At 37.1% G+C, this 23,570-nt stretch overlaps 1 protein-coding gene across 2 annotated transcripts in view; it reads right to left on the bottom strand.

Annotated features, from left to right (window-relative positions):
- PTER (phosphotriesterase related) overlaps positions 1 to 21,286 on the bottom strand; it is a 47,531-nt gene extending 26,245 nt beyond the window's left edge. The window contains exons 1-2 of one of the 2 annotated variants that reach the window (XM_043967678.1): positions 20,834 to 21,286; positions 18,591 to 18,856 (exon numbers count right to left, since the gene is read on the bottom strand). In XM_043967678.1, coding sequence (XP_043823613.1) covers positions 18,591 to 18,856; positions 20,834 to 21,265 — 698 coding nt within the window. In that variant the 5' untranslated portion in view covers positions 21,266 to 21,286. The remainder of the gene's footprint in view (positions 1 to 18,590; positions 18,857 to 20,833) is intronic. The other variant, XM_043967677.1, reaches the window with a different exon arrangement.
- Between the last annotated feature and the right edge of the window lie 2,284 nt (positions 21,287 to 23,570).

Genomic DNA, 23,570 nt, shown 5'->3' with positions numbered 1-23,570 from the left:
ACTTGGCAGGTTGATTTAGAAAGTCACATAGTAAGCATGTTTTATTGTATTTTATTTATTTTGTTAAACATTTCTCAATTATATTTTAATATGAATGGGTTTCATTGGGAGTACTGGGTCCCATTGTGTTTGATAGACAATCAAGAAAACAATAAATCCAGCCTTGATTTTTAGTACTGCTGATTTCTAAGGCATAAATGCTCACAAAAAATTTAACCATTGATCTTGATCTGGTTAGTGACGCATCTAGCACACCCCTGCATAAAGGTTAATGGGAAAATAGTGTCACTGAGGTATAATTCATACCAAAAAGACAGAAAAAGGAATGAGATACAACTGAGAAACATCATAAGGAAGGCGCAGATTCACAAAACTGTAGTGATTGGGGTCTTCAGTTGTCCATGCTTTTGCTAGAATTCTCTCTCTGACAAAAGCAGAGCATCTAGTAATGTATTGTCTCTGATCATTTCATCCTGCAAAAAGGAGAGAAATCAACATAAGGCAATTCTCTCTGAAGCTGCTTTTCAACCGTAAGAAGGACTTTGTTTCTAAGACAGAACAATGTGAACCTTGAAGGAAAGACACCACTCCATCCTAGTATTTGTGATAAAGGAGAGGAAAGCCAGGCAGAGTCTTCAAAAAGCCCAGAATTTTTTTATTTTGATTAGTTCAGCAAAAGGATAGGTAGTTTTCTATGAACTAAAATCCCCAATAGAAGGGGAGTTAGCCTGGGAGGGATGGGAAGCTCTCGAGAATGAAATTCTAAGAAAAAAAGAAATAGAAATAATTCCATTGAGGAGAAAAAATGGAAGCTGGCTTAAAGAAACTGATGTGGCTACACAAAGAACTCACCAAAAAAGTTAGTTTTTAAAAAGACGTATAGAAAATGGAAGCAATAAGAGGTAATGGAGGAGAAATACAAAAGCATGAGTTGGTCCTGTGAGAATAATGTCAGATGCCACTTCTTAGAATGAGCTAAAGCTGGTAAGGCAAGTTAAAGAAAACTTTCCTTAACTAAATTGAGAAAAGAGGAAGATCAAAGAAGGGCTAAAATCATGGCTTGAAGGTCGAGGAGACAATGACAACTGGCAATAGAAGGAAGGCAGATCTGCTCAGTTCTTACTTTGTTTCTGTTCTCTCTGACAAGGGAAATGATCTTGGAATTTGAAAGGACAAAATGGTCAACAGGAAGTTGACAGTCAAAATAAGTCAGGAGATCATAAATGAGAATTCTGTGGAGTTTGATGAATTCAAGTTAGATGAACTGCATTCCTTGGAAGCAGAATGAAGAAATGGAAAGTATGTTTAACTTGTAATGCTAAATTTGGAGTCATGGGATGCCATTAGACAATTTGTATGTCAGAGCTGCTACCTATTACCTGTTTGTCCTTGTAAAAATCATCTGACCTTAATTGCCTCAAAATGAGGGATGCGGCTAGATGATCTCTAAGGCCCCTCCAGCTCTAATATCCATGGGCTTCTATGAACTGAGAGGTATGATTGAGGAGTTGATGTCAGTGATCTCTGGTCATGAAGACCTGACTAGTCACTTCAGGAAGAGAAGAACAAATACTGCCCTGTTTTCCCAAGAGGAACAGAATGCAGTCTATAAACTCATGGTTAGTGGGATTGAATTTAATTTTGGTCAAATTAAAGATGGTATCATCAGAGAGCTTGTTAGTAAACATCTATAAAAGGAAGTGCTAGCCACTAAGAACCACCATAGCTTTATTTGTTTGGTTTTTGTTTGTTTGTTTTGTTTTTCAGGCAATTGGGGTTAAGTGACTTGCCCAGGGTCACACAGCTAGTAAGTGTTAAGTGTCTGAGGCTGGATTTGAACTCAGGTCCTCCTAACTCCAAGGCTGGTGCTCTATCCACTGTGCCACCTAGCTGCCCCCATAGCTTTATTAAAAATGTATAATATCAGACTAACTGTATTTCCTTTATTGACAAGGCTTCTAGACTAGTAGATTCAGAGTTTCCATAAATAGATTACCTAGATTTTTGGCAAAACATTTACAGTCATGTTATACTTGTAACAATTATATATAAATGTGGACCAGATGATAGTACAATTGGGTGGAATTGAAATGAAAAGAGTAGTCTTTCATGGTTAATATCAACTTGGAAAGAAGGGGATGTCTAGTGGAAGGTCTCATGAGTCTGTGCTCAGGCCTCTGTTGAGATTTTATCAATGATTTGTGTGATGGAATGTTCTGGTAAATGAATTATGCAGATAATTGCTGCCTAGTTTCAGTCCTTGAAATATGGGTAGATACTCATTGTTTTCTTCTTGCTTCTAATCCAAGCACTTGGAAACTTTGGGGAACCAGTTTCAAGAATTGGCACTGTGTAATGGGAAAAAAAATCTTCTAATTGACTGTGGAGCCAGAAGAACTCACGAGTTTAGTGCTGAGATGGAACTAAGTTTCCATACACCCCAGGATCTTTATCTTTGGAGGTTTAGAGTAAGGATTACTTTGAGCTCATCCAGGCTGCCAAAGGGGGCAGTTGACAACATTCCCTCACTTGTTTGCCATATGTACATGAGCAAGTGGTGCCTCTGTTTTTTTCTTTGTGTGTTTATTTTTATTTTTTATCTTTTGGTGTGTGTGTGTGTGTGTGTTTTTTCCCTGATTTTAGGTGAACGTATATTCCAGGATGGCAGTGCTTAGGCAACCTGGTAAATTTGGGAGATGTAGAGGTCCCATATAAGTTCTTAACTTCTCTACAAAGAGGGAAAAGGACTCCTATGGCCAAGATTTGAGAGATATTGCTTTGATACATGTTGGAGACTAGTAGAAGGCTGTACAAAAGGGGAACTTTATGAGATTTCTATGAAGGGAGAAAAAAAGTGTTTCCAGGGCCAAGAGTCAAAAGTACTCCTTTGACACATAAATAGTCTAGAAATGTAACTTATTACCCTTGTATTTTATGTTTGAGCTCACCCTCCCCAGGTGCACTCACATATGCCAGGGGAAAGTATACCCCCTGTTTGGGGTGAAATATTTTGAATCAACCATTCTTGCTAGGTCTTATCAATAAATCTCTTTTCCACATGTCAACTGAGTCTGCATGACTGACTAATAATAATGGGGAAAAGAACAGTGGGGGTTTGTGTTAGAGATCAGACTCTTCAGGGTGATTCCTAAAACTATTAACAGCTATATTCTTTGAGGATGCCAAATCACAGGCATTAATGTAGCTTAGAGAAGTAGCCTCATAGAGGGAACTACAAATAGATAAAGCATGTAGGATATGTTTATCAAATTTGTATATTAAACAAAGTTAGGATTAAAAAAGACTTTGACAAACTAGAACTTTGGACCAAATTTTTATGTAAGATGAAATTTAATAAAAATATATTTAGGTTAGAAAAATCAACTTCAAAGTATGAGATAGTAGTGGAGGGAGAAGGTGGCTAGTTAGCATTTAATCTGAAAAAGATCCCGGGGTTTTAATGGATTGCAAATAGAATGTGAGTCAATAGTGTGATATTTCGGCTAAGAAATACAATGAATCTATGACCATATAACACCTAAGACTAGAAGGTGACAAACTATGGGAAGACAGCTACTCACCCTAGGCAGAACATCTATAGAGTACTAAGTTTAGTACTGGGTGCCTAGGAGTTTTCCTCAACCCTTGACAATGGCCACTATCCTAATTTAGGCTTTCATTGTTTATGGCCATAACCTCTTGAATGATATGATGAGCTTAATAATAAAATTGCTTGGAGAGAGACTTTTTATTAGAGAGGAGAGGAAAACTGAAAAGCGATTTGGTGGAAAATAGGTTTGGAGCAGCAATTTGCACCATATATCACAATAAATCCCGAACTTATAAATGATCTAAATATTAAAAAGTTATAATATAAAAAAATAGAGAAAAACCAAGGTAATAAGATTTACAAGTAAGGTCAGGGGAAGAATTCAAAATACAACACAGAACAGAGGAAGTTATAAAAGAAAACATATTCTCAATTTAAAAAAAATAAAGATTTTACAAAAATAAACTGGAATTAATAATAATAATATTGGTTTAAAATTTTGTTTGTTTTTTTTTTGTCTTGTTTTTTTTTTTTTGTTTGTCTTGTTTTGGTTTTTAGTGAGGCAATTGGGGTTAAGTGATTTGCCCAGGGTCACACAGCTAGTAAGTGTCAAGTGTCTGAGGCCTGATTTGAACTCAGGTACTCCTGACTCCAGGGCCGGTGCTCTATTCACTGCGCCACCTAGCTGCCCCTTGGTTTAAAATTTTGACCTATTATTTAATTGATATAGGAACTTCCTAAATGAAGAAACTGCTTCTATCAATGCAGTTCAGCAACTTCCCTATCATAAGAAGATAAGAATTGATGGAACTAGATTAGACAAAATAATAGTATTAAAAAATAAAGAAGAGTGGGTTGAGGGAAATTCAACACTTCAAAGTTTAAAGGCTTAGATATATAAAGAAAAATGATAATGAAAATTCTATCAAAACACCTGGGAAAAAATAGAAAGAGAAAAAAAATGTGCCCCATTTTACATTGTTCAGGGCAGGGTTAAGAGTAAGAAAGGAAATGATTGAGATCCAAACTTTGCCACTAGCAGTGCTGGAAATTGAACTCTATCCCTATTGTCTTCTGCTTTAACCACGGTAATATCTTATTACCAGGGTAGCTCCAGGATACAAGGATTAATGTAGTATTAGATTTCTACATAGCACAGTGGGGAATTACGCTTCCAAGAGGTCAGAAATATCTTCAAAAGAATATCCTAAAAACTATAGGACTATAATTATTCAATAATCCTTCTCACACAAAAGGGCTAAGGATTGGATGATTTCCTGGGATACTTTTTAGGGCCTGACGTTGCTTTTATCCTTATTAATCATTTCTGAAGAATGACTGAATCCTCCCCTTTCCCTATTCCCTAATCAAACATAGTTCATACTGTGGCTTAAAAAAAAAGTCTTTGAGCCTGGAAAAAAAAAAAAAAACTTTCCCTTGGCTATAAAATGTAGATTAGTCCTGGACCCATTTTTAATTAATGCCATTCTTTCTTGTGTTTCACACCATTAACATAGGATCAGAAATTTACAGCTGGAAGGGACCTTAAAGCTATTCTAGTCTAACCCTTTCATTTTATAGATGAGGAAACTGAGACCCAGGCAGGATAAGTGGCTTATCCAAGGTTATATAAGTAGTGAGTTGCAGATATGGGATGCAAATCCAGGTCATTCAATTCCAAATTCAACACTCTTTTCCCTTAATCAAAAGCATAAAATATATACAAGGTGTCCCAAAAGTCACAGTGCAGTTTTAAGGGGTAATAGCATTTTTAAAATTAAACTTTAGTGGCTTAAAGATGCCATGAGACTTTTGGAACACCTCATATTATCAAAGAAGTGTAGGAGCAGAAAAGAAGGTGGTTCCAACAGGAAACATGAACTATCTAAATGATGGTCAATCTGGGAACTCCACTGTCAGTCAATTAACCTCAGGAGATCTAGAGGAAGGCTCCCCAGTAGATTGGATGGATCCCTTCCACTTAAGAAAGAATATAAACAAGAGACAACTAGGATGAAGCCACTATGGATGTGCTTCCACAAAAAAAGTGATGCTATGAATATTTTGAGTCTGCTTCTGATTTCTTTGGAATATACACCCAGTGAGGGTCAAGGAAAGGCTTCATGTGATGTGAAGTGGGATATTGGGGACAAAAGAAGTGGGGAGGGTGGCTCTGTTATCCCACATCCCTAGGGACTCCTTGTGCCCAAGAAGATGATGGAAAAGAAATTTAGGGCCACAGGGGATATTGGGTAAATGTAGCATGCAGGGGTGTTGAGAATACAGAGTTGGGGTCCTGGGGTGGGACTTCAGAGATAGGCAGACCAGTAGGAGATGCTGAGACATGGAGGGGTCCCAGGAGATACTGGGGAGAGATGCAGGGATGAGGTGGTTAATGGGAAGATAACTCATTTTTGCTGTGTATTCACATAGATTTAACTACTGAGAAGGATGGGGAAGGAAGAGGAAAAGGGACTGGACTTGTGATTTATTGGTATAGGAAATTCCTGGATATGGAAATTTCCTTTACGAATGCACGTCAGAACTTCTTGCAGCTTAGAATTTAAGACAGTTGCCTAGAGTATTGAGAGTTTAAGTGATTTGCCCAGGGTCACATTGACAATAAGTATCAGACAGAATTTGAACCTGGGTCCTCCTGAGTGGTCAAGGCTTCACTATCCACTAAGCAATGACAGTAACTAAGTTATCAAATTGTCTAGGCTACAGATATTATCCTGAGAACTTGTTCAGGGAGGAAATTTCTCTCTAGGAAGAGAATTAACATGACTCAAGAGGATTTGGCTTCAGATACAAACACACAGGAGTTTATGGAGGAGGTAAGAGAGGCGATCCCATGGGGATGCTTATCTACAAAGAGGGATGTGTGTGGTCTCAGTGGGATTACTCCTTTGGTGGTAAACATTTATAAATGGAGCGAGGCATGCATAGCCACATGCATACTGAAGCAAAGGATTTTTGAGGTAAGGAAGCGATTAAGTTGAGGAAGAGGCAATGATCCTTACTCAGACCTGTAGTTGTAGAGATATGTTATGGATCATGAAGTCGATTTGATGTCAAAAGAAGACATTTCCTGGCCAGATGTTGCACGTTAACTACATATGATTGTTCACAAGAGTAGTTTACATGTCATCCAGTGTATTTCATTATTTGTTTCCCTGACAAATGAATTTTGATGGGACCATCTTGGGATAACTGAGTATTAGTGTGCAGGCAATTGAATGACTAATTCATGCAATTATTCTTATCAGAAGTGGTACAAAAATACGGCTCGGAAGTCCAAGGGGAGAAAATCTTAAAAGTCAGAGTTATTCATCAAAGAGAAGGCTTAGAAAGGAAGAGCTGTGTACTTGCTGGATAGATGCTGTGTGGTGAGAGTGCCTATTTACTATTTACAGTTCTAGCTTTTTTCCTCTTCTGGCATTTCCCAGGGCAATTCATCCTATGGAGAAAGAAGTTATATGACAGCAAGACATGTGAACATACTTGTGGCATGGAATTAGCACCTTGCACTGTAATACTGTCACACCTTCTCAGGTGAGAAGGACCAGGATGAGTCAACATTTAATTGGATGACTTCCCAGTAGAGCCAAGCTGTTGAAACAGTATTTATGTAAGTAACTTTCCTTTTAATGTGTAGCCAAGATTAACCCCCCACAAGAAGTTATGACATTAAAAGATCATCTACCACGGCTAGAGAATAATCAAATGAAATATGCAACAGATAACTTAACTGGTCAATGTCACCTATAATTTTAAGACATCCACCATTAATATTATCTCTTGTTTTAATTTTCCCTATTCTTTCATTTAGAGTATTTTTCACTTCTTGCTTTAAACTCTTTATAATATAGTTAAGAAGTGTGACAAGAGTTGCTCCATTTTACTCTGAAAAAAGATCCTTTCTTCAAGGCAAATATGATAATCTCTACGTCATTAAAATATCTTGTTTTTTTTTTTTTTTTTAGGATTGAAGATAGGATCTGGGAATCAGATATTTATCATTGTAACCTAGTTAACATTTTAACATTATTTTTTCCAGTTGTAGGATTTATATTTTTGTTCCACAGCTAATCAATACATTCTCTGTTTATAAGTCACTGGGGTAATTTTATGACAAAGCTCATTGCCATCAGCTGAAGGAAATGGCATCTCCGGCTATTAGTCTATCTTTGTAGGGAGGGTACAAAGTGATCACTCACCTGGTCTCTTGAGGCTTTTGCTATAACACTGGACAGCTGGCCCTGACTTCTGAACCCTTTTATAAGCTTGAGCTCATTTAATGCAGAGTTCTCTTTCCTGGGAAATGGACTTTTGGAAGTGAAGCAGGAAGAAATACAAGGGAAAATTGAGACAAAGCAGGAAACTGGACTATAAGGTAAGTATCTAGGTAGATAGTAGAAATGATATCTCAGCATCATGGCTGAAATAAAAATTAAAGGACATTTTGGCCAAAGCAAAATCTAAAAGGCATTTATGGATTATATATATTTATGGATATTTATATTATATATATTTATATATATTATATATATTTATGGATGCCATCCAAAAACTTAGGCACTTGACTTAAAACGAAAAAAAACAACAACATTTCAAAAACTCAATTAAACTTTAGGGCTGTGTTTATACACAGAAGCTAAATAGTCACTGTTGAATCCAAATAATTTCCAGCTGGCATAATAGATAAAAGTGTTGAACTTGAAGTCAGGAAGACCCAAGTTCAAATTTTACTTCAGATACTTACTAGCTATGTGACCCTGGTCAAGTCAACTTAACTTCTCTCAGCCCCAGTTTCCTCATCTCTAAAATGTGAATGATAATCACACTTTCCTCATTTAGTTATTGTGAAGAAAATTAGACACCCTCTATTTAGCATCATAGAAACCTTAAAGCACTACGTTAACTATTTTGACTACTATTGTTTTAGACATAAATGATTTTAAATTTCACTATAATAAGGAAGGATTTGGTCTGTAATGAAATAATATATGATGTTTATTTACTTTAAGATGAATCAAGGACTTGATATAGACTAGATAATTTGAGCCTCACAGTCAAATTCCTTTCCAGGGTCACACTATTAATATGTCAGAGGTGAGATTTGAATTCACATCATTGTGACTTGTCCAAGGCCAATCAATGTTCTATCCAAGATGCTATTGAAAAATCTACTCTTTTCTATTCATTCATTCATTCATTCATTCATTTATATTTATTTATTTATCCACTTATTTACTCATTTATTTATTCATTCATTCACTTATTTATTTACTTATTTATTCATCTATCTATCTTTATCTATCATCTATTTATCATCTATCTATCTATTTATTTTTGTGGGGCAATGAGGGTTAAGTGACTTGCCCAGGGTCACACAGCTAGTAAGTGTCAAGTATCTAAGGCCGGATTTGAACTCAGGTCCTCCTGAATCCAGGGCCAGTGCTTTATCCACTGTGACACCCAGCTGCCCCCAAAAAATCAACTCTTGATTAAATAGTTCTAAGATCTTTTCAAGGAATTGCCTAAATGCATTATTAAAATTGTCTTTTCCCTGTTGTTGTTCCCTTGTAGATGACTTTTGTGACCCTATTTGGGATCTTCTTGGGAAAGAGACTGGAGTGGTTTGCTATTTCCTTCTCCAGGTCATTTTACAGATGAGGAAACTGAAGTAAACAAAGATAAGTGACTTGCCCAAAGTCACATAGCTAGCAAGTGTCTGACATCAGATTTGAACTCTTGAAGATGGGTCTTCCTGACTCCTGGCCCAGCTCTCTACCCACTGTACCACCTAACTGCCCATTAAAATGACTCAGCTCTTTTCATTAAGTACCCTTAAAATGAGACAAAGCAGCAGTTTTACCCCAAGTCTCATCTATCTCAACTTCATTTTTCTCTTTTACAGAATGAGAGGAGGCCAACCCCTCTATATGATCTGCAAGATCTCTCCCAACTCAAGAATTCTATGACTCTGAGGTCAGTCTTTAAAATGCAATGTAAAAGTTGAAGAAAAATTAAATCTATTAAAATATAGTTCCATTTTGTCCATTAAATATTAATAATCACTAACATTTAAACAGCATTTTATTATTTAAAACAGAGATTCTTAACCTTTTTTTGTGTCATGGACCCCTTTAACAGTCTGTTGAAGTATATAGGTCCCCTACTCGGAATAATATTTTAAAATTCATAAAATGCATAGGATTTCAACAGAAATCAATTATATTTAAATACAGCTATCAAAATATTGAAAAAATTAATTCATGGAACCCAGGTAGAGAACACATTTCCCCTCAAAGCCACTGGGGATATTATTATTTATAATATGATATGATACGATATGACATGATTCAATCCAATGAATATAATATAATGTAATATAATATAAATATCCCTGAAGAAAGGCTCATTTTTTCTCTCTCACAGGATCTTGCCCATAGGCACTTAATAATTGTGTGTTGGGTTAGAATGAATCCCTATTCCACAGGTCAAGAAGTTGTGGCTCAGGGAGGTTAGCTAGAATCATGTGGGTAATAAGTATTAGAGCTAAAGTTCACACTTAGGTCTTCTGATGTTATATCATATATAGTTCCAATACCATTACAAAATTTTACACTCAATTCGAAAACCATAAGTTTATTTTCAATTGGTCAATTTCCATTTTTCCTTTAATTTTTTTTATTGTTGAAAACATAGTAACAATAATGTTAAAGAACATATAGTAATGATATAGGGTCAGATCCCTAAAAGTATTAGCTAAAATGATCTCTGGTCTGATAATTTTTTTAGTTCAAATAAGCCCTTAGTAGGGTCCTTTATTTCATGTATATACGGTACAAAATCAGCAGTTAAAGGAGTTCAAAGACGTGAGCACACCAAACCATTCAAATATTTCTCTACTGTTCATCACATTCAGTTCATTGCAAATCATTAATTTTGTGGATATGTACAACAAGATATAACCCTAGAAATAAAGAAAATAAACATATAAACAAATAAATAGTTAAACTTTGGAAAACAGAGAACTAGGAGTAATTCAGATTGTCCTGTACTTGTATTCCTATGCAATTTGTATTTGAAAGGGAGTCTTTGCTCCCACCCCATCTAGTCCACTGCTTAAGTCTGCAAGTCATTATCTCCTGTTTAATGACATCATAGTCTGTTACCATGGCAAGGGCTGATGTCACCCTTTCAATATTATGACTTAAGTGCAGGCTCAAGCACTAGGAACAGATGGGCTGCAAGGGAGAAAAACCCTTGTTTAAATACGATTGTTGCCAGAAGTAGGCTCAGAATTGCCAAGTGTAATTAAATTTTTATTTTAAAATACATTTCACAGTTTATACATGATAGGAAGTTTTTTTTTTTTAAACCATGTGAACTTTCCCACTGCCACACAGCACAAAAGAGGCTCTGCTTTTCCTGTAGGGCTATGTGTGCATAGTTCAAGGAAGTATGATATCTAGGAGAAAGATAAATCTCATGGACATGGCAACCCTATTTGTTAAAGTGTCACATTTCATGGGAGTGGTGTCACTGGCATGAAAAATTGCTTTTGAAAAAGAAAATTACTAGTGAAAGGTTTAGGTGGGTATAACGTACTAGCTAGAATGCATGAACCACCAATTTCTCTTGGGCAAAATGTCAGGTTAGTTCAAGTATCTGTATAAAGATAGCAGCAACTTTGGTGAATGGTTGATAAATACTCAACATCACCATTTGTCATCACCTCCCCATGGTCTACTGAAAAGATTCCTGTGCTTCTTGTGGTTCATGGATGTTACTCTAACATGCAGAAGGACAGTGGCCATTTTTATAAGGGAAGGCCTTCGAGTGATAAGAGAAGGTTAAAAGAGTTATGTTGCTTTCTTGCTTAGAGTGGCTACTGCCTATGCTGTTGAGTCGTTTTTCAGTCATGTCTAACACTTTTTGACCCCTTTTGAGGTTTTCTTGGCAAAGATATTACAGTGGTTTGCCTTTCCCTCTTCAGCTCATTTTATAGATGAGGAAACTGAGGCAAACAGGATTAAGTGACTTGCCCTGGAGTCAGAGAACTAGCAAGTGCCTGAGGAAGGATTTGAACTCAGGTTTTCCGAGCTCCAGGCCCAGGGCTCACTGTGCCACCTAGCTCTCCCTATAAAGAACACCATTTTATTGTTTTATTTCTTTTTATTTTTTTAATTAAAAAATTATATCATAAAAGTATTTTATTATTTTACAGTTACATGTAAAGATAGTTTTCAACATTTGTTTTCCCAAGATTTTTAGTTCCAATTTTAAGAACACCATTTTGACCTGGAATTTGTTACACACACACACACACACACATACAATCTGTGCCTAGTTTCCTAGTAATATACATTATAAATACAGGTATATACATATATACATCTATAAATGCATGCATACATATGTATATATCTATAGACATATGTGTGTATATCTATCCAATATCAGGTCAAAATGGTATGGGTATATATATATATATATATATATATATATATATATATATATATATATATATATATATATGCACACAATTGTATAAACACACAGATGTATTTTATATATTACTAGGCACAGACTGTACAGCAATGAGTCTATTTGCACACTTACCTAAGGGTCCATGCATGTCTATGCTGTTGTGTTTATAAAGAACAGGTGTTTCTGGTACTTTCTAAGGTCATACCAATGACACAAGTAAAGACAGCCAGCAATAGAAAGAGGAAAAAATCAAGCGTTCTGAGTATTTTCTCTTTTATGGATTACTTTCCTATTCATTTATTTTTCATCCCTAGGCTGATTTATTTTAATTCCTCATAGTGCAGAAGGCCTTGGTCCATTTTTTCACTTTTTTCTTGGTGATAATATTAATTCTAACCAGCCATTATACTAATGTAATACAGCATTCTAAATGCTTGAAACCATGTTAGTTAATAAAATTTACAGTATTTGTGCATTTAAATACTTTTAAACATATACTTTAATACTTAAAAATTAATTTTATTTAATTTAAAATAATTGAGATTATTTTAGATCTATTTAATACTAAAATTAATTTAATTTAAAATAATTTAAATTATCTAAAATCTATATTTTGATAGTTAAATTTTTACATTTGACTTAAAATAACCTGTTATCTTAAAGTATATACTTTAATACTTTAAAAATACCCTTTTGTGCTATAAAAATGTAACTGTACTACTTTCTTCTCTGGAGAGATTTTTTTGAGGGAGAGAATGGATTCTGAATATATGCTTGAAATTTGTTCGTGAATGGCATTAGTTTGATTCACAAGCATTGAAAATCTTGGGCTGACGGGAGTTGAAAGATTCCCGTTTTAAGCAAGTCTTTTAGAATGTTGGTCCTTGTGGGAGACTCACACAGGACCACTCAGTCAATCTGGCTTTCCAGAAGAAAACCTTCGGCAGTGGAACTTTTGAAGAGGAGTGGCTGATAATTCATCATCTTTCTTCTAATTAGGAAAGTGAGAGATTGTGTTAAAGCACCACTTTCCTCCGAAGAGCTGTGTGAATGTGGTTTGAATGACTATAAGCAAATGAGACTGAGATTGGCATTCTCAACCAATCCTCCGTCTCAGCTTGCCTGTTTCCTTTTCTGTCTACCTCAGCTTTCTTTAACTCCTTTTCAAACCCTGCCATTCCCAAGCAGGGATTTGTAAAAGGGGTGATGTTCTATTTTCCTGTACAGTTCATCTACCTTGCCAAAGTCTGGGCACTCTGCTGGAAAATCCTTTGGGGTTATTATGATAGATAACCAAGCAGTGAATAGATCAACACATAGCAGCTGTTTATTGCCCTCCAGGGTGAACGGAAAATTCCCTTCAACTTACTGATCAAGAGCTTCAGAAAAGTGAAATGACTGTAATTTGAACTCGGGTCCTTTGACTCTAAATGCAATGAACCATATTGTCTACCTGAGTCTAGATAACACCCTAAGGCTTTCCAGTTATTTTTGTTTTACACCCACTAATGAGAGAGTATAGGTGTACTGTAAAAGAACAGGCACATAGTTACCTTAAATAACATGTCAAACTGAGGTCTCGCCCCATGTTAGGAACTGGGTATATGACATCATCGTGGCATTATCTTCAAATACAAATAGTCTGTAGTAATTTGGGACAGGGGTAGACGGGTAGGGTGCAGAGCCACTTGGATGCATGGTAAATGAGGTTAAGTCACCATAATAATTACTTTGAAAAATTATAAAGACTTAAGATTCATTGTGAATTACACAAATTTACAGCAATTCCCTAAGCACTGCCATGACTTTGTAAATATGGCATTTGGGCATTTTCAATGGTCAAAGAGTAATGTTGTTTTCTAGGGTTAATTTCTAATGTTTAAGGAGTGCTTTCAACAAGCTCACATTTCTCCAACCATTTATTAAGGGAACAGATGGTAATAGAAGCACTGTTATCCACAGAAGCAGATTTATCTTGTCTGTCTGATATCTCTAGGTAAATGACCTTAAGCTGGTCACAAATAGTCACATGACAACAATGTGGTCCAGAGGTCTCCCAGGAAGCCAGTCATTTATTAACTCTTTTGTGCTCAGGGGACACAATGTCCCCTCTAGACAGTGAGATAACATCTTTGAAGTAAATCATGCTATGGAAGAATCCTATTAAATTGATATTTATGTGCCTTAAGAAAAACAATCCTAAGCTCTTGTATGCTTTTGGATATATTAGAATATTTTATTTTAGTACCTCTAATTATCATAATTTTTTAAAAAGTTTTTTTTAAGGAAAAGAAAAAAAAAGATGATTTCTCCTAAAGACTGTGAAGGCTGGATTTTTACTCTGCTGCACAACCCTCGCTATCCTAAAAAGGACCAGCAGAGCCAAGCCACCACCTTGATTCGTTGCCATGCAACGGTAACAGCCTGTGGGCTCAAATTCTTCTCCATTATGCCGAAAGAGAATGATGGGGGGAAACAAAATTATTTTCTGCTTCCTTGCTGGATGCCTTGTTTTCCGTCCCCCCTTCTCTTTTAGTATTTCTATGTGCATTTTGTTGCATAAAGTATGTGCTCTCTGTGATTTATCTTCTATTATGAAAAACTGAGATTCACACTCGGTGTGGACCGGATCGTACATACTGTCCGGCAGATCTGAGACTGGCTGTGAAAGGCTGACCTCATCAGACTCCATCCTGGAAACTGCCTTCCTGTGAATATTCACCTGCAGGAACTACAGCTGCCTGCTTGCTTCCAGCCAGGGTTTTTTTTCCCTCTGTCTACATTATGCTTTTTTGAATGTACTGCTTCTTTGAAAGCCATCTTACCCAGCTGCCTTCCCACTAAATGCACCTACATCCTCTCTTCTCTCTTTTAAGTATGGAGAACACACAAAATAGAAATAGAATAGGTGGAGGCACTAGAAATGTCCTTTCTGTAATGCTTAGTACTTTTCTGAACTTGGTTCTCCCACCATTCCATCCTAGATCATATTGAAGACTCCAACTGATGGTGCAGCTACTGAAGATCAATTATGATGAGTCTCTAGCCTTTCTTTCTTTACTTTCTCCCTCTCCTTCTCACTCTTTCTCTCTCCCTCTTTCTTTCTCCCTTTCTCTTTTTCTCTTTCTTTCTCTCTCCCTCCTTCTTTCTGTCATTCCTTCCTTCATTCCTCCCTTTGTTCCTCCCTACCCTCTCCTCCTTCCTTCCTTCCTTCCTTCCTTCCTTCCTTCCTTCCTTCCTTCCTTCCTTCCTTCCTTCCTTCCTTCCTTCCTTCCTTCCTTCCTTCCTTCCTTCCTTCCTTCCTTCCTTCCTTCCTTCCCTGCACTTATGATGGATGCTATCCCATGGAAAAGGCAGCATAGAATTGTGGAAAGAGAGCTGATTAGAATCAGAAGACCTGGCTTCAGGTCCTGGTTCTGATGATGCTACTTGGGTAGACTTGGGAAAGTCATTGAAATGCTCAGGCCTTTGTTTAATGAGGGTGGACTAATGACCTCACTGGTTCCTTCCAGCTCTAGGTTTATAGTCTACGATGTCTATGAAAGTTCTACTATAAAGGGAGATGTTTTTCAAAACCCCTTATAAATATCTCTCTCCCAGGCTTTGTCAGGTAACATTTTGTGCTCCATCTCATTATACAGTGAGAGCGAGAACTGTTTTATGCCTTGTTGTAGCCCTCATAGCACCTAGCATGGTGCTTTGTGGGTAGGAGGCATTCAACAAATGTTCATTGAAGTGAATTGAATTTGAATTTCTTGTCTGTCAACCCTCAAAGCTTTTTACTCAGGGCTGGCCACGTAGATGCAAGAAATGGAAGAATCCCTGTTGAACCATCATCTCTAAATGTGAAAGAATTTCAGAATAAAACAGTTTTACAGGGCATTGTTATTTTCAAGTGAGATGAATCTGCTATAAATTAGTAACAATGGTCAGAGATATTATATAAAATCATTTGTTGGGATACAAATCTCCTGGTGATGATGTCATATCAAAAAATTACTAGAAGTTTCCTGAGATGCCTGAGGAGTGAACATGAAACCGTCTCAGCTGCAGAGATAACTAGCTTTATTTTGATGGTACACAGCTTCCTCATTTTGGGGACACACTGTTAGAGTGATTTATTTTTTCTGCATAGGATTCTACAATATTTCTATTAAGGGGAGCAGCTATATCCATAAATTCTACTGCATTATTAGTTAATCAAATAGCAGAATGTCTGGTCTGTTCATCAGGATTTGGCAATCTGTTGGGATGGCATTATTCCAGTGTGCATGATAACAGCTATTTTCCAAAATATTCTTAGCCTCATCCTTAGAGAACTGCATTAATTCTTGTATCAATTACATTTAAGGGCTATTACTCATAGAAAATCTTAGCCAAACTGTTATGGCTCTTTATAAAAGCCATAGCTGCAAATGTCAGATACTCTCTGCTCCCCAGTGTATATGTTCTATGTCTCTCACAGCCTTGGTAACAGCCTTGGCACTGGAAGAACCTCTGCCAAAGAGCCTGGGTTTCCTGATTGGTGACTGACTCTTCCAAGACCATTACTTTAGGAAAGCCCCAGTGACCCTGTTTCCCTTACTCCCTACCCTCTGGCCATCTCTTATATAAAGAATTATATAATTATATATATAAAGAATTTTGTTGCTACAATGTGCAACTATACAGCCTCTCTTTTCGCCATCTTCCCCCCACTCCAACCCCAATTATGGAGTCAATCATCTCTGCCATTGTTACTGTATGGGCTAGGCCAATCTGTGGTCTCACTCATTATCCCTGTAACTCTCTGGACCAATGTGTCCCTCCTTGATCACCACTCTCCTCTGAGTCTTGTTTTACCAATTATGAAAGAAACTCCTTGAGCACAGGGATTATCTTTGATTTTGTGTTTGATAATCCCTAGCACTTAACACAGTGTGTGGCACATAGTAACTGCTTAATACTTAGTCATTCATTCAAGAACTACCAGGAAGCTGCTGCTGGTATAGTAGATAGAGTTCTGGGCTTGGAGTCAGAAAGACCTGAGTTCAAATGCAGCCTCAGACACTTACTAGCTGTTTTTCCCTGAGCAACCTCTGTTTACCTTAATGTCCTCAACTGTTAGCACCTAGCTCATGTGTCATTATGAGGATCAAAAGAAATGATATTTATAAAAGAAGAACAAAACCTAAAAAACCACTAAGCACATTTCCTGGCACATAGTAGGTGCTATATAAATGCTTATTATCTTCTCCCTCCCCTCTTATTCACTACCTTACTTTAATATGGATCGGTAATTTCATTGATCTTGGCTCACTCCACTGATGAGAGGACTTTTTATAACCTTTTCAGTTATGGTCATTCCTGCCAGGGCCTAAGCTCCAGGAATAGCAGTCATGTACCCTGGTCAGGCCAGATGTCTAGGCCAAAATGAGGCATCAGAGAACTTTACTGAAAATCTATGCTATTGCCTTACAATTTTTAAAATTCTTCTTGTTTTAAATTCTCATAGGCTTTTAAAAATGATAAACATTTTTATTTATAGTTTGGGGTTCCAATTTTTATCCTTCTTTCCTTCCCTCCCCTATCCCCTCTCTGAGGTGGCAAACAATCAGATGTGGGTTATACATGTATGATTATGCAAAAAATTACCATATTTGTCATTTTGTACAAGGGAACTTGATTAAAAGAAAAAAATGAAAGTGGAAAATAGCGTGCTTCAGTCTGTTCCATTAATATCAGTTTCTTTGGAGGTGGATAGTATGTTTCATCAATAATCCTTTGGGATTGTTTTGGATCATTGTATTGTTGTGAATACTCAAGTCATTCATAGTTCTTCATCAAACAATATTGCTGTCTTTGTGTACAATGTTCTCTTGGTTCTGCTCACTTCACTATACATCAGTTCATACAAGTCTTTCCAGGTCTTTCTGAAATCATCCTGCTTGTCATTTCTTATAGCACAATAATATTCCATCACCATCATATACCACAGCTTGTTCAGCCATTCCCCAATTGATGGGCATTCCTTTGATTTCTAATTCTTAGCCACCACAAAAAGAGCTGCTATAAGTATTTTTGTACAAATAGGTATTTTTCTCTTTTTGCGGATGTCTTTGGCATATAAACCTAGTGGTAGTATTGCTAGATCAAAGGGTATCTCATAGGCTTTTTAAAGAACTACCAAGTGCAAAGTGACCTTCTCAATTCCAACATGATAACATGGGTATGGAAGGCTACATATGCAATGGTCACATTTGGTATAACCCTCCCATTTACCCTGTTTGTTAATATAAGTGACTCATTACAACTCAGCACAGTTACTTACTATGGTAAATTGGCCATGGTTGATGAGTAAAATCTTGCAGAGACTGTTTGCTCTGACAACACCTAGCTTCCCCCTTAATTTCTATGACCATTTCAGATTGAATTGATTTGCTCATCTCACATTAGGCTATTAAAAGAAACACCAAAACCTATAGGCTGGTTTGATTTGGCTATACATACATATCGGGCTTTTTAGTGGTACTCTGGACAAAACATACAGCCTCCTTACCTGTCAAGGTGACTCATGACCGTCTTGGAGATGTCTGCCCCAGCTTCTTGCAAGATTCGTATAATCGTAAAGGGTGAGTTTGGATTCCTACCAGGGTGGATGATAACTGGGCATCCAAGCTGAGACTGTGCATGGGCTGTTGCCTGAAGTACCTTTTTCTCACTTTCAGTGAGAGGCCAAGAGCAGCCGATTTCTCCGATGACTCCACATTTGATGTTGGTACTATCAGCTCCATGTAGTATTTCATTAATAAAAATATCAGTAAGCTAAGGAAGAATAAGAATACCTTATAAATAAGAGTATGCAAAAGCATTTGGGATAGAAATCTATTCAGCAAATATTGGATTCAACACCTAAGAACTATTAAGGACAAAACAAGTACATAATTCTTAAAATTCAAAGACTTAAGGCAGATTTACTATAATTTTGGGGGGGGTGGGAGTGGGGGGAGGGCAGGAGATGGGATTCCAGACTGGTGATTTCATTGGTTTATGTAAATTTCCTTCATTAATATAAAGAGGTAATTCAACTCCTTTGTAGGTTACAGAGTCAGATGGTTACTTGGAGGCACTGGGAGGTTAAACAACTTGCTCCTGTCCCTCCTCAAAGAGGAGCAGTGACATCACCAGGGTGATGTCCTGACTTGCAAGTGAATTGGATTTCAGTGAGGCACAGCTGTGTAACATCATCAACCTCATTCTCTCCTTCAGAGTCATCAAAGTCCAGTGGCAAGACAAAAGTTAGGATCACTGGTGAAGGCCTAGGATATTGTTGGTCCTTCTAAATTAACATCTTTCTGAGGCAATGCCCATTCAATGACTAAGGGCTAGGTAAGAACTCAGACAAAAGATGGCCTAGTTTAGCATTGCAAAAATATCTTTTTTCTAAATTTCATGGTCAGTCAGTATGTGTCAGAGGCAGAATTTGAACCGGGGTTTTCTTGATTTCAAGACTAGCATTATAATGTGCTGTTTCTCCCCTCCTATAAATATTTAACTTAAAACCCATGAATTTAAGATAAATTAGCTAAATGACAGAAAGAGCAATTAGTTAATGCATGGATTGAGAAAGTAGTCTATTGCCCAAACTAGACTATCTGGCAGACAAAGAGACAGCTATGGAATAAATTAAGCCTACAGTGAGCAAATTTGTTATTCCACCTTCTTTATTCAATCCTTCACCCCATACAAACAGAAAATACCATACACAATACATCTGTCCTATAACATTATACCTTTTGGTTCATGCATTTAAGATGGTTGTTAAAAGTAATTGGGAATATGTGCAAGCATTGCTGGGAGAATATAATGCAAAGAATATAATCCATTCAATTTTACCTATATATTTTGGAAAAGTAAAGTCCTCATGACTGAAGAAATGGGGAATTACAATTTTGAAAATGAACCCTCTGTCAAACAAATTTCAGAGATTAATTGTTCCTTGCAAAAATTACTGCTGCTCTGCTATTACCATTAGTGGATGATGGTGAGTATATGCTTTGGGGATTGTTTCACTATCCGCTCCTGACACATCCCTTAAAGAGTTGCTCTTCTCTGAGCTCACCTTTTTACTCAATATCATGAAATAGATAACATCAGATGAGTGGATTTTCTTCCACAATCCCTCCAACCCCCAACTTTGTAAAGGGAGAGGTAAAAAAAAAATCACAAACTTGCCAAGTCTCTGCCTGCCAAGTTTCGCCCTACAGTGAATTTTTACTGCTGGGTTATTATAAAATCGTGAAGGAAAATTGAGCTTGTATAATTGCAGTTTATAATGGAAAACTAAGGTTTATAAACAGGCCATGGCAACACCACTGAGTACTGATACAATACATAGGAAATATAATTATCACTATTTTAAATCTTTCAATATAGAGTACATCAAGATTTTCTTCATCCAAAGTTTTCTTTATGAAGTATTAATGATCCAGCAATCAATCTCCATCTCTTTCTGTACCCCTGTGACTCCAGAACACGCACCACTAGCCCTGAGCTGATGAGATTTTCATTTGTGGCTGAACAAGGAGGAAAGGAGAAGACTACTCTAAGCTCATGTTTAGATATTTTTTGTGTGTGGGGCAATGAGGGTTAAATGACTTGCCCAGGGTCACACAGCTAGTAAGTGTTAAGTGTCTGAGGTCGGATTTGAACTCAGGTCCTCCTGAATCCAGGGCCGGTGCTTTATCCACTGCACCACCTAGCTGCCCCCTCATGTGGAGATATTGACTAAGAATTGTTTACCTGCTCAATTGACATGGCACGGGTCTCTGCAGAGTGTGTGGCACCCACATAAAATCCAGTCCCAGAGATGATATGGACCCCAGTCTCTTCTGCAAACCACTTCAAGGTCTTCACATCTCGACTAAGTCCGCTGATTGTGTTTTCCACCAAAGCCCCACCGCCATTGGCTTTGTAATATAGGAGCTCCTCCTTGATGGCTTCAGTCTCCTGATTTAGTTGAAGGTTTTCCTTGTGGGAATATGGGTTCTTCTGAATCCAGAACAAGTTCTTCATTACCATGGGTTGCTTAGACAAAGCTTCTTGGCCTGAAGGAGGAGGGGTGTAGCTACAGTCAAAGGTCATAGATAAGTGTTCATGGGTTAGTGTCCGGCCAAGTTGACCTGGTTCCACGAGGCCCAAAACTGTCTGCACTTTGCCACTTAAGGAAGCCATTTTCAAAGACAGGATTTTAGCAACAGTTTTCTTCTGAAAATGAGAGAAGAAAAGGAGTCAGGTAAAATCTAACAGAAACACTAAACCCCTCCCATCCACAGGAAGATGTGTGATTAGGAGCAGACGCTTGAGAAGAAATCAATGAAATTAGAGATGTCATCTCACTTATCATCCTGCCAAAGTTAGGCTCTTTCTTACTGTGTATTTTTTGGAACATTTAAAGCCCAGTCCAGTATGAAGTGACAGGGGTGATATAGAAAGCTCCTACCACTTCCATTGGGATATTATTGCAAGATCTAATCACAACCCCATCTGGAGGAAATATTTCTTGATATTCAGTCCACATTTTTCTTTCACTTAATTTCATCTCATTAGTCTTAGCTCTGCCCTTTTGGATCACCCTACCACAATCCTCATTTTTCTTGCCCTCTCTAACCTTCAAGGTTTATCCCAAGTTAAGAAGGCTCTTCCATTAGTCATTATGCAGGTAAGGCCTGCTTCTCACTTTACATCTCACTCTTAAAAAAAAAAAAAGGCTGGGAAAGGGAATCACATCCCACTTGACACAGATTTTTCAGAATTTAGAGCTGATAAGGAGAGTCCTTAGGAAAAAAAATTTAGTACAACCCTTTCATCACACATACTAAAATTGAAGTCTGGTGAGATTATAGATCATGCCCATGTCATTCAGGTAGCAAGAAACAGCTGAATTAGAACTCAGGCCCACCGACTCCAAACCCATTTCATGTCAACTGTTCTCTGTTATAGATATTATGGTGGCTGTAGGGTGCATGAGAAAGGCTCTCTGCAAACCTCAAAAGGTGTTTTATAAATAACAATTCGCAAGTACATGTGAAAATCTTATTTTCAATGACAGGAACCTAATGACTCCATTGATAACAATGATTGAAGTGTGTATCAGATCTCTGTTTTCTTACCATATGGATAACTAGGCATTCTTGTTAGTGGACAGAAGGGTGAACTCCCATTGAGGAAGACCTGGGTTTGAATTCCGCCTCAGATACTTAGTAGTTTTGTGACTGGGTGGGGGGGGGGAATCAATTACTCTATGAGCCTCAGTTTCTTCACCTGGAAAGCAGGAATGATGACAGAACCAAATGCACAAGGTGGTAGTGAGGCTTTAGTGAACTAATGTATGCAAAACACTTTGTAAACATTGGAGTGTTACATAAATGCCAGCTGTTATTTTTTTCAACCTTAATAGAATTTTATTTTTTTTAGTTACATGTAAAGATAGTTTTCAACATTCATTTTTATAAGATTTTGAGTTCCAAATTTCTCTCTCTCTTTTCCCTCCTCCCTCCCCAAGAGAGCATGCAAGCTGATATAGATTATATATGTACAATCACATTAAATATATTTCCACATTAGTCATGTTGTTAAAGGAGAATTAGAACAAAAGGGAAAAACCTCAAGAAAGAAAGAAAGAAAAAAAACAACAAAAGTAAAAATAGCATGGTTCAATCCGCATTCAGATCCACAGGTTTTTTGTTTTTTCTGGATGTGGAGAGAATTTTCCATCACGAGTCTTTTGGATTTGTCTTGGATCATTATATTGTTGAGAAGAGCTAAGTCTATCACTGCTGATCATTGCACAATGTTGCTGTTATTGTGTATGATGTTCTTCTGGTTCTGCGCACTTCACTTAGCATCAGTTCACTTAAGTTTTTCCAGCTTTTTCTGAAATCTGCTTGTTCATCATTTCTTATATCAGCTGTTATTTTTATTTTTATTTTATTTTATTTTATTTTTTTTTTAGTGAGGCAATTGGGGTTAAGTGACTTGCCCAGGGTCACACAGCTAGTAAGTGTTAAGTGTCTGAGGCTGGATTTGAACTCAAGTACTCCTGACTCCAGGGCCAGTGCTCTATCCACTGCGCCACCTAGCTGCCCCAGCTGTTATTTTTAAAAAGGAAACAGGTCGCCAGATTTAGAGCTGAAAGGGATCATTTGGTCCAGGGGCTACTAACTTTTTCATATGTCATAGACCCATTTGAAGTCCATGAACCCCTTCTCAGAGTAATGCATAAAATAAAACACATGGGATTCCAAAGGAAACTAATTACATTGAGATGGTTCTCTCTCTCTCTCTCTCTCTCTCTCTCTCTCTCTCTCTCTCTCTCTATATATATATATATATATATATATATATATATATATATAAAGTTCATGGATCTTAGCTTAAGAAACCCTCATGTGAGGTTGAAAAAACCTTGTCCTACAATCTATTAGAAATTTGTTGATCAGTTTTTAATTATGTTTGACTCTTCGTGACCCCATTTGGG

The sequence above is a fragment of the Dromiciops gliroides genome, chromosome 5, assembly GCF_019393635.1.
Source record: "Dromiciops gliroides isolate mDroGli1 chromosome 5, mDroGli1.pri, whole genome shotgun sequence".
Lineage (NCBI taxonomy): Eukaryota > Metazoa > Chordata > Mammalia > Microbiotheria > Microbiotheriidae > Dromiciops > Dromiciops gliroides.
Note: the sequence above shows the minus strand (reverse complement) of the source record. Positions and strands in the feature narration are given on the sequence as shown.